Source organism: Mesoplodon bidens (assembly GCF_964165515.1).
Source record: "Mesoplodon bidens genome assembly, chromosome: 8".
Taxonomy (NCBI): domain Eukaryota; kingdom Metazoa; phylum Chordata; class Mammalia; order Artiodactyla; family Ziphiidae; genus Mesoplodon; species Mesoplodon bidens.
The window spans coordinates 15,825,438-15,837,666 of NC_138165.1; the positions used below are offsets into that span (position 1 = coordinate 15,825,438).

Genomic DNA, 12,229 nt, shown 5'->3' on the forward strand with positions numbered 1-12,229 from the left:
TTTGCTTCAGTTCCAGAAAGAGGTAACCATACCTTATCTATGGAAATATCAGTACTGTACCCAGCACAATCCTATCCCACACCCCAATTCATACTCCAAGTTTCCACTCCAATATGTTGGTCTATGAATCCATACGCTTTACTAGACAGCTCTAAATTATTTAAGACACAATGGTATGTTAGTCCATGTACACAGAATCCAAAAAGATTCAATGCCAGAATTTTTCAAATTTACATGATAAAAAGAAGAAACAGATGTTAAGCTGCGTATCTGGCTTTTTGTTTTTCCCTGAGTACAAGGAACATTTCAGAGGAGAATTCTAAAGAGGTCAGTTATTGAGGTATCATTTACATACAGTAAAATGCACACATTTTAAATGCACGGTTTGGTACATAATCAACACTACAATCAACACATGTAACACTTCGACTACCCCAAACGTTCCCTTGAGGCTTCCAATGCAATCCCATCAAAAACCCACACACGTGGCCAGCAGTGATCTGGGCTTTCCATAGTTTCATATAAATGGAATCATAACATCCTTTTGTGGCTCCCTCTTTAGAGTAACAAGATATTTTTGAGGTTCACCCACGGTGTTGCATGTGTCACTAAGCATTCCTTTTTTTGCGTGCTGAGTAGCTTTCCACTGTATGGATACGCCCCAGTTTGTTTTTCTGTTTACTTGTTGATGGACATTTGGATCATTTCTAGTTTCTATCTATTACAAAGAAAGGTGCCAGGAACATTCATGTTCTAATACCTGTGTGAACCTACGCTTTTATTTCCCTTGAGTAAATACCTAAGAGTGGGGCTGCTGGGTCATATGCTAAGTGTACATTTAATATTTTACCAACTCTTTTTAAAAAATTAATTAATTAATTTTTGGCTGCGTTGGGTCTTTGTTGCTGCGCGCAGGCTTTCTCTAGTTGCGTAGAGCCAGGGCTGCTCTTTGTTGCGGTGCGTGGGCTTCCGCTGTTGCGAAGCACGGGCTCTAGGTGCACGGGCTCAGTAGTTGTGGCACACGGGCTTCAGTAGTTGTGGCACACAGGCTTAGTAGCTCCACCACATGTGGGAACTTCCGGGACCAGGGATCGAACCCGTGTCCCCTGCATTGGCAGGCAGATTCTCAACCACTGCACCACCAGGGAAGCCCTTACCAACTCTTTTATAAAGTACTTGGAACATTTTATGTTCTTACCAGCTGCGTGCATTGCAGGCAGTCCATCACTGTCCACACGGGCATGTCAGCTGTTAACTTTAGCTATGAATTACAATGTTAGCTGTAGACTTTTTTCATAGATACCCTTTATCAGGCTGAAGTTCCATTCTATTCCTAGTTTGCTGTGAGCTTTTATCATGAACAAGTGTTAAATAATGTGAAATGCTTTTTCCAAATAAATTGAGACAACTTTCCTTATTTTTTAATATGTTGTACCATACTGGTTTTTGAACGACAAACCAACTTTTTTCCTGAGATAAACCCTACTTGGCCATGGTGTACTATCCTGTTTATAAGCTGTTCAGTATGATTTGCTTCTACTTTGTTAAGGACTTTTGAGTCCATGTTCAAGAACAGTCCTGGTCTGTAGCTGCTTTTCTTGTACTCTCCTTCTCTGCCTTTGGTGTTAGGCTAAGACTAGTCTCATAAAACAAGTTGGGAAGTGCTCCCTGCTCTTCTAATTCCTGAAAGAGCTTATGTAGAACTGTCATTACTTCTTCCTTAGATGTTCAGTAGACCTTAACAACGAAGGCATCTGGTCCTGAATTTTTCTTTGTGGGATGATTTTAACTATAAAACAAAATCTTTCATTTAGGGCTATTCAAGTCAAAACAGATCCAAAGTACAACTGGAACGTAAGGTGACGAAAAACTGTCACCACCACTGCTGCTACAATAAGCAGTGTCAACATCAGGATCAACACTTACTAAACACTAATTCTGTGCCAGAAGCCATTCTGTGGCCTTTATCATTTTATTTCATCCTTATAGCCCACCTTAGGGAAGGTATTACCATTACCGCTTTTTAAACATAATTAAACTGAGGCTCAGGGAAATTAACTAACTTGCCAAGTCACAAAGCTAATCGGTGACTAGCTACTAGTAGATTAGAAACAGGATTCAAACTTCAGTTGTCTGATTCCAGAGCCTGTACTGCCATATTTTATATTTGTTTTTATATATAAGTATTATGTTTTATGTTTACGCTGCGGTGAGAAGGTACATAAAATGCATGAACGATATGCCTCAAGTCCTCTCAGTTCTCTTCAAGGCTTGTGCCTGGGAACACAATAAAGAGCCCCTTCTCAACAACAGGATTATTTTGAAATCCTAGTTGACAACAGGACTTGGTGAGACAGGCTTCTGTCCTGTTTCAGTGCAGAGGATAATCTGAAAGCTGGGGAGGGCCAAGGAAAAGCTGATTTTGAGAGCATGGACGCCATCAACTTCATGGGGGCTGGTTCCTACCCACTGCACCCGTCATGAGACGACACAGCCAACTCTTCGCCTTATAACCATCACTCTGTTGCTAATAACATCACAATTTTGCTGAATTGGGGGTAGATGGGTGGTGGGGAACAACGAATTGATAAAGAAAGACTTAAAGTCATAGACTTAATATTGACAGGAACCTAAAAATCACTATAGAGTTTCCAGCTATAAAAGTGGCAAAGGTTAGGGACTCACGTCTACAGGAATTTGACTTTTTTTTTTAACTTCTTACACTGTAGAGCAGCATCTTGACTCTGTTTATCCTGTGACTCCCCCCTCTTAATCTTGCCTGAGTAGAATTTGGAGTTGGGAAGGCATTTGCCATCCTTTTTTTTTTTTTTTTTTTCCTTTTTTTGGCTGCACCACGCGGCATGCGGGATCTCAGTTCCCTGACCAGGGATGGAACCCGCGCCCTCTGTGGTGGAAGTGCAGAGTCCTAACCACTGGACTGCCAGGGAAGCTCCGGCACTGCCATCTTGAGTGTGCTTCCTGGTACTACTCTCTCTCTAATCACCGGCCAAGTCACTCATGTCTCCCGTTCGTGTACTTTCTTTGTTCTACAGGGTCTCCTTCCACTTCACTAGGACGCTAGTAAAGGCAGCTTACCTTCTGCACTGCTTCTGCTTGAGCCTTCAAAATGTTACTCTTCAAGTCAGGGGGAACTCTCCTGGCATTCAGTGCTGGGCTGTCAATGGCATTATTCAGACATTTCTCCGTTAACTTCACCACTTCCTCCTAGATATTAAAAATATACTGTAAGCAACTCTGAGAGCATATAACTAAACGGAGACAGAAAAGGACTGATGAAATTTCATATTCAGACAATCAGGGAATCACGTGTCTCAGGCAGTCATATCCTACTCCAGAAGAGTCGACTCTTACATGGGGTTTCAAACTAAGGCGCAGTAATCACAAACAAGAACTATGACTTGGCAGGGACCCCTGGAAATCATCTAGCCCCATTTCCTGTCTTTAAGCAACTGAATAACTAACAATACCACCCTGGACAAATGCCTGAAATAAACCATAGAACGTGTGCCTTTTGCTGTAATTAATTTCAACTGGATTTTAGGTCGGGCCCTAAGCAGGCTAAACCCTGTGGTTCTGGAACTGTCACCAGGTAGATGACTGTGTTTGAGATTATGTTACACGGCCAGAAAGAGGTCACTATCAGGTAAAGACTTAACGAAAATGATAAAATAAAGCCCAAGTCCACTGAATGAAGATCGTAATTGAAACAATATAAATTAACTATTATGAAAAGAAATGGGAGAAAGCAAATTAATAAGTTTAAATCGTCTGCACTACAACTGATATTTTACCTGACTTGAATGACAATCAATAATAACAACTACCATTATCATTACTATGGTTACCATTTAACACTGGGCTAAATAACAAACTCACTCTAGATACTTTCTTCGTCTCAGATATACCTTTTGTTCTATAAAACAGGCTAGCTGCCACGTATGGGATTACATACCGCACCGCTCTTTCAGGTTTGAAAATACTTAACCAATGTGCTTATTCTAATCTGTTTTTTCTAAGCCTGATCTCCACACATCTGCCTCTGGGTGGGATCCCAAAATGTGAATGTTTAACAAGCTTCCCTGTGTGATTCTGATACCTATAAACGTTTGAGAATCACTACTTCGCACTAGACTGTAAATTCCTAGTCTTTTTTTTTTTTTTTTTTTTTTTGCGGTTCGCGGGCCTCTCACTGTTGTGGCCTCTCCCGTTGCAGAGCACGGGCTCCGGACACGCAGGCTCAGCGGCCATGGCTCACGGGCCCAGCCGCTCCGCGGCATGTGGGATCTTCCCGGACCGGGGCACGAACCCGTGTCCCCTGCATTGGCAGGCGGACTCTCAGCCACTGCGTCACCAGGGAAGCCCTAACTTCCTAGTCTTGAGAATGGTTCCCAGCAAGTGAAAGAAGACCTGATATCCTTTTTCAATCATGCCTAGTTCATACCAGATGATCCAGCAATCCCACCTCTGGGCATACATCCAAAGGAAACAAATCACTATCCCAAAGAGATCTGCACCCCGATGTGCACTGCAGCCATGACATGGAAACACCCGAAGGGCCCATCAACAGATGATGAAGAGGATGTAAAACACACACACACACACACACACACACACACACACACACACACACACACGGAAATGCTGTTCAGCCTTTACAAAGAAGGGAATCCCGCCATTTTCCACAACACAGATGAAGCTGGAGGCCTCGTGCTACATGAACCAAGCCAGACAGAGAACAACAAGTACTGCACAGCACCGCTCAGATGTGGGACCTAAAAACAATTCCAAATCAGAAACAGAGAGCAGAACGGTGGCCGGGGACTAGGGGGGTGGGACAGCAGAGGGAGGCTGGTACAAGTTATCAGACGAGTAAGTCCCGAGGACCCAACGTACAGCATGGTGAATACAGTTAATTATACCGTTTTCTACAGTTGAAAGTTGCTGAGAGAGTAGGTCTCAAGTGCTCTCACCAAAAAGACAACACGAAACGAAAAGGTAACTTATGTGAGGTGACAGGTATGTCGAGGGACTGGACTGTAGGAATCACTTCACAATGTGTACTTACACCAAATTATCCAGGTGTCCACTTTAAAGATGTTTAAATTTTATTTGTCAATTATGCCTCAGTAAAGCTGGAAAAATATCATGGCTAGTTCAAATGCTTTGACATTTTCTTTTCAGAGACAATGACGTTGCAGACTTGAGATGATTTGCTAATCATTTATATTTGCACGTCACAGGATTCTCAGAGCAACCCGCCTCTGAGATAGGCAAGTATTTATTTTCCTGCCTATATTCAAAACAAAAACAAGAATTCAACACACGTATCACAGGTAAAAGTACACGTGACTGTTACCATCTTTCTGGAAGGCAATTTTGCAAAAGTACCAAAGGCTTTAAAATTATTCCTGAAATTTGACCTAACACTGTGCCATACCATGCGGCTTGTGGGATCTTAGCTCCCAGACCAGGGACTGAACCTAGCCCAGGCAGTGAAAGTGCAGAGTCCTAACCACTGGACCACCAGGGAAGTCCCAAACCTAACACTTCTACTTCCCAGTAAAATCATCAGAGATGATGGCAGATACTTACTTATAAGACTAACAGAGCACTGATTATGACGGTGAAAATTAGCAACAATCTAAGCGACTAATAGGAGACTGAGTAAATGCAGTGATGATATATGCGTGCCATTCAACTATTATCGGTAATATGTTATTGAAATAAAGAGAGTTATAATGGATTAGTTATAAAAAACAGTGTTATTGCATTTTTATTAAAAAATACATTATATCACATTTCAAGGTTTGGTTTAAAATGTTAACCACAGTTACGTTACCTCTTGGTACTGGGATCATGGAGGTTGGATAATGTCTGCTTTTTCAAATCTGTATATTGTGTTACTATGCTGCTGCTATGTCTGCCTTGGATGGTCAAAATGTGCAGACAGAAGACCGAAAGAACTGAAAAGACACCCTGATTCCTAAACACCGCCAATCAGACCTGTGCTAACGTGACTGGACGCTCCAACTCTCCTGCAGAGCTGTCCTTGCTGCCATCAGCGTCAGCTTAGTGAGGAGCTTAAGTCGGGTTCAAGTCATCTGAAGTCTGCTTCAGCTTGTTACCAAGCGAGGGGTCGTGTGCTCGCAGCACAGAAGGCCAAACTCTGACAGGGGGTGTTTGCAGCAAAGTAGGGTGCCAAGCGAGGAGAACAGGCAGACCCTGTGCAGAAGACCTGAACTCCCCGACGGCTTCCAAGCAAGGGGCTTTAAAGACATTGTTAGGGGAGAGGGTCCAGGATGCGTGATCATCCCGTGGACCTTCTTCTGATTGGCTGGCGGTAAAAAGGGTGATGACTCGGGAACCTCAACCTTCTGGTTCCAACCAGTCTCGGGTCGACATGCTTGCGGTCAGCATGTTGTCACCATCCCGCAGAGGGTGGGGGGCTCAGCTCCTGCAGAACAGCGCAGAGGTACGCAGCAGACGGCTATCCACACCCCTTCAGGAGGAGCGAGCAGCCCTGTGACTCTCCTGTCCTAATCGTTAACTGCTGGAGTCGGCGCTCTGGAACTCGGGGAAGGCCCAGGAGGCTACAGCCTGTTTCCTACAATCAAGAAACAGGGTACACGGAGAGGCTTTTTGTTCCCGGGAGGGCCCCACGGGGTCCTGCTCGGTTTCAGTCCCCCCTTTTCTTTGATCCTCCTCAATCCTGAGGGGAACAGGGGCAGGACAAGAAAGGGAATGAAGTTTCTGGATGGAGAGATTAATCATAAACTCAGCAGGACCACTCTGTGTTTGAAGTTCTCAACCGGAATGCCAAAGATCTAAACTCAAAACCACTCTTGAAACAATCCTGGCTAGAAGAGAAGTCTTAATTCTGAGAGTTCCTTCTTTTAATGGCTCAGAAAAACTGAAACTGTTTAATTGAAAAAAATTATATAAGCCTTTTAACTAAAGTGAAGTTCTAACCTTGGAGAGATGCAAAGAGTTATTTTAAGGTTGGTATGGTTCACTCTTTTCGAGAATTTAATAAAATTTGGACCCGCTTTCCAGAAAAACGTATAAGTGAATCAAAGACAAGAACATGTATTCAATTTCATAGGGTTTAAGGCACTCCTCATAATTATTCATCGGTAGATCCATGATTTGCAAGAATCTTGCTTTAGAAGAATACATACAATTTGCCTTGTATTTTACCTAAATATACACAAAAGTTTTAACCACTTTATAAACTTTCTTCCCCTTCAACTGGTGAATGTATCTAAATGAAGCCAGAAGAGTCCCTGTGATCATGATAAAAGAGATGGGAACTTTTAGAGCCAGCTTACCATATAAACTAAAAAATGCTAAGATACCAACAGCTTAACAGCCCGATTTCCAGACTTAAAAATTATTCTTTAAAAAACCGGCACCTGGGACTTCCCTGGTGGTCCAGTGGTTAAGACTGCGCTTCCACTGCAGGGGGCGTGGGTTCGATCCCTTGGTTGAGGAACTAAGATCCCACATGCTGCACAGTGTGGCCAAAAAATTAAAATTAAAAATTAAAAAAAATAAAAAAATAAAAATAAAAAACCTGTACCAACAGTATTAGTATAATATTAGTAACTATTGTCTAAGCTGAAAATGTCGAGGTAGCAGAATACGCCATCCCCAAATATGCCAGTTTGGGGCACATCATTTTGAGCTGAAGGCAACTGAGCAGAAGCAGGTAGAAGAAACGCCCTGTCCTTACCCTGTTTGCCTGAAGGCAGAACAGAAATTTACAGAGGAGTCCCTCCTTCCCTCTCTACCAGGAAGGACAAATGTTAGGCCCTGCAAACAACCCAAACCCTTATCATGAAAAGCAAGGACTTCGAGCTGCATAACAAGCCTTACTGCTGTTTACCCCGCCTTTCCTGGTACTCTCCACCAACTACACCTTTCTTTCTTCTGACTTTAGCTCAAGATGGTATTTAGCTGCAATTCCAAGCCACCTCTGAGAGTTATTCATTCATCCCTGGTATTTCCCATCTATACCTGAGATACACATATCAATAAACGTCTGTTTTTCTCTTGTTAATCTGTCTTTTGAAACAGAGGTCTCAGCCAAGAACTGAGAATGGTAGAGGGGGAAATTATTTTTCTCCCCTACAGCAATTACTGTCAAATAGGAAATATTTGCCTTTGCATTTGTAAAAGTATCATTTCTATTTACTACTTACATAATACACAACAGCTCACAGATCCCTGGACAAGGGTGACCTTTGCACGGCTGTCTGAAGACTTCCCCAAAGGGAAGTCACACCCATCACCACACCTTCTGTGTCCAAATTGAGGGCAGAGGGAAAGAAAGTAAACACTTACAGAACCAAACTATCAATAAAACTTTTGGAATCACTTGTGTCAGGGACAACATGGGGACGGTCAACATGGGCACACAAAGGTCACTTAACCTAACCTTGCAGAACATACAGCTCTTCCTCAGAGGTCAGCAGAAGACCCCAGCCAAGCCCCACACACCAAGTCCGTCCAAGCCAGCTCTGTGCTTCCTGTTCCCCTAACTCAGCTACTCTGATCCAAATAAGAAAGAAGACCACTAGGCAACCAAGCAGCTGAAAAACACAAAAAACTTCTGCATTTCTCCCATAAAACCCCTATTCATCTGTCAGCAACTTGGAACTTACTGCTCCCACAGTCTTGTGTTTCCAGGCTTGCAGGTCAAAATCCTTGCAATAAGTTCATCTTTTTGCTTTGTTTTATTCAGAGTGCAGGTTTTGGGTTTTGCTATACTTTCTGGTTATACCCTATTAAGGTTTGGATACAAAGAAAATCAAAAGCGTAAAAACGACAAAGATAATTCCAAATCTTGTGTGGTAGCAACCTGCTGCTAGATTACATTCCCAACAACAAGAGAAGGACAACCTGCAGGCCAAACCTGGCCCACACCTGCTATAGTAAGTAAACCTGATGGGAGCACGGCCACACCCGGGCCCAGTGGCTGCTCTCCTGCCACGGTGGCAGAGTCGAGGACAGTGACAGAGACTGTACGGCGGCCCAGACTAAACTATTTACTGACCTTTTAATGAAACAGGCTGCCAACCTGTGGTCAAGAGAACAGTCATCGTGCCCGAGTTTTAATGCTTTCCCTAAAAAGATGAGCGTTTAAAGACCACGCCTTCACTATGCACCGAACCCCCTAACAAACGCAGGTTAGGTTTTGTTACTTTAAGCATTTTGTAAAATTTTCTGATCAAGGAACAAGAAAAAAATGATTCTTGAAATGAAATTTGAAGATAAAGAAAATTCTGGAATTGTCTCAAGTAATTAAGAAGAAGAAGGTAACTCAAAAATCGACACTTCTTGACACAGCATAAGCCCTAAAGGACTTCCAACACAAGGTCAGGCAGACACTGTGAACACATTTCCAACACGAGGAGGCCCCAAGGAAGGGGAGAATCCCCACAAGGACACTGGGAGTCATCAGTGTCAGCATCCCCAGGAAAGAATGCTCACCTCAGGCCACCACCAAAACATCCAAAGAGCTGATCAAGTTAGTCTTAGCCTGAGGACCTTCCCACGCTGGGGAAGTTGCTGCTTCCTCAGGCATCCTGTTCAATTTGCAGATCCCTTAGGCCGTGTCTTCCTACACCGGGGTGAAATCTGCGCAACTCCATCCTTCTCACTGACCCTAACTCTTCTCTGAGGCTACGAAAAACAAGTTACTTTACTTCCTGTGTCACATCTTACACAGCTCTTCAGAGAATCCTGAGTTACTGATCCTCCGCTGTAACGGTGTCTCAAGACCCCTCACCATACTCCTTTCTCAAACCCCTTTCGTTTGCCTAAGTTATTTTTCTCTCTCACTTTTTCATACTGTGGTTGGATCCCCCCTTTCAAGCCCTTTCAGTTAATACAACAGAGACGTTTCAGCAGCCACACTTCATACTCCGTTTACAGATTCTCAAACATTTTTCACACGTGCTTGTTACATTCTACCTCCCGAGCCTAATCCTACATTTGTGTCAGACTTGTCATAGTATATATTCTTAAATCCAAACCATCCTTCCAGCCTGTCAAAGTCTTCGTGGATCCTGACTTTTGTCTTTCAAACTGAACTTCCCAGCTGTTACCAACAGAAAATTCCGTTAGCACAGGAGATGTGCGATATTTCTATGGGCGGGACAGGTCCAAGTTTCCAGAGGGCCAAGATTTTGTCATTCTTCTGTGGATTCCCCACAATACTTATTATTTTATATCTTATAAAAAGTAAACAACCAACAGGTTTGTAGGACTGAATCAACAGTGTACGGGTTCTCAAGTGACCTTATCAATCCCGGGTGACGCAGGTCCGACGGGGAGGAGAGCCCTCTAAAGCGGGTTCTCAAGACACCAGCTTGCAGTCCACTCTTCTGTCAGCAGCGCTAGTCCGAGCCTCACGATTCTGTGGCTGGCTTAGAGCTTCTCAGTTACCCAATTCTTAGAGCTAATCATCCGACAACTGACACTTTGTTTTAGAACAATATATTTTATTTACGATAGGCTTTTCATTCTAAAATTACTTTACTCCGTAAAGCTGATATTAAGATTAATCTGCATTCCTTAAGCAAACATTAACTGTTGATGGCAGAGGTAGAGAAATCAGAGTGGATTAAAAGTGTGTCATATAGATAAAACATGAATCAACTTGAGAACTAAAATGTTGCTGCCGTTATCAGCAAAGGATGCTGCAGCCATCAAGCCACCACGTGATAGCCGCCTGACAGTGAGCCCTGAGGGAACTCAGGACTGAAACAAATGGGCTGCCCGCTGTCAAGTTCATCTAGCACAGCCACTGCAGCCCCCTCCCCCAACACGGTGCACCCTAAGGGGACTCAGGATGGAAAAGCACAGGATCGTGGCCCCAGACAGCTGAGGTGCCTATCAAAGGAATGATTTCCGTGAGCCCAGACTCTTGCATCTTCCCATATAGAGAAAAGCACTAAATTCCTTAACGTGAGATGCCTGGTTTTCTTTTATCAACAGTCATCTTTTGATGTTCCCACTACCTGGTCTTTGTTGCAAAAACTCCTATAGATAGATCCTCCCCCGCCTCTTTGGAGCCATCCCTCAGAGCTATCTCAGATGCTGTGTCCCAGGCTCAAAGTACTAAGAAAGTCCACCAAATAACACATATCTCTCAACTTTTAGGTTGTGCTTTTTTTTTCAGTTGACAAACTTGTACACAGCACTAGCTGAAGAGTTATTAACTAGTCTGATATCCCTTATTTATTAGTACAGTACTGAATTCTTCCCTGTTATTCCTGCCTGGCATTGAGTAAGCCCTCACTAAGTATTAGCTATTATTTTCCTAGCTATGTGAGCCCTAAAATACTCCTTGATGGCATACCATCCTTCACCTAACCCACTCTCTTACTCCCTGTCCTATCTTAAACCCACACTTGTACTCATTTTGCCAAGGCTTCCAAACGAATTTAATAGATCCTCTGGTTGAGGGGCTCAGTTACATTATAGCAAAGTGTGCAGGGAATTTTGCAAAAGAATCAAGCAGCTACTCCATGAATTCCCAGTGTAACAATCACCCTTCTGCTCCCCACCCTCAGAACCCAGCCAGGGTTTACCCGGCTTCTTTCCTCTTTAGGATCACTCCAGGCCTCCACTAAATTTCTGTCAAATTAATTGTCAACCATCTAAAGCTTTCAATTAACCCTTCTGTCTCTGACCCCGCATCCCCCTACCTTACAGAGACGGCAGGAAAACATGACAACGTGAAGGAAACAGACCATAGAATTGAAAAATCCTGAGGGGGCAAAACAAGGAAAGACTTTCTGAAATTGAATCAGCTTCTAAAAGACATTTCTAAGAAAAAACATAATAGAAGGAAAAAAAAAAAAAGACTTGGATTCAAAAGGACAATCTTCATGATGGATGTGTAAGAAAGAAGAACATCACTCTGTGCTCCGTCCTGGTCTCTGAAGAACTCCAGCTAGTGGTCCAGGGATGAAAGAGCTGCAAGTCAGATGTTCCCCTTCCCTCTTTAAAACCAAACCAAAACAAAATTCATTCAACAGGGATGGCTGGGCTGAATAAAAATAAAAGTTTAATAACCATGTCACTTTTGACTGTGTTTAAAAAAAAACTTGAGGGCTTCCCTGGTGGCGCAGTGGTTGAGAGTCCGCCTGCCGATGCAGGGGACACGGGTTCGTGCCCCGGTCCGGGAAGATCCCACATG

At 43.3% G+C, this 12,229-nt stretch overlaps 1 protein-coding gene across 2 annotated transcripts in view; it reads right to left on the reverse strand.

Moving 5' to 3' along the window:
• The window catches only part of EPB41L5 (erythrocyte membrane protein band 4.1 like 5), a 146,487-nt gene that overhangs the window by 19,295 nt on the left and 114,963 nt on the right, over positions 1-12,229 (reverse strand). For both annotated transcript variants that reach the window (XM_081243129.1, XM_081243128.1), the window contains exon 19: positions 3,097-3,225. In XM_081243129.1, coding sequence (XP_081099255.1) covers positions 3,097-3,225 — 129 coding nt within the window. The remainder of the gene's footprint in view (positions 1-3,096; positions 3,226-12,229) is intronic.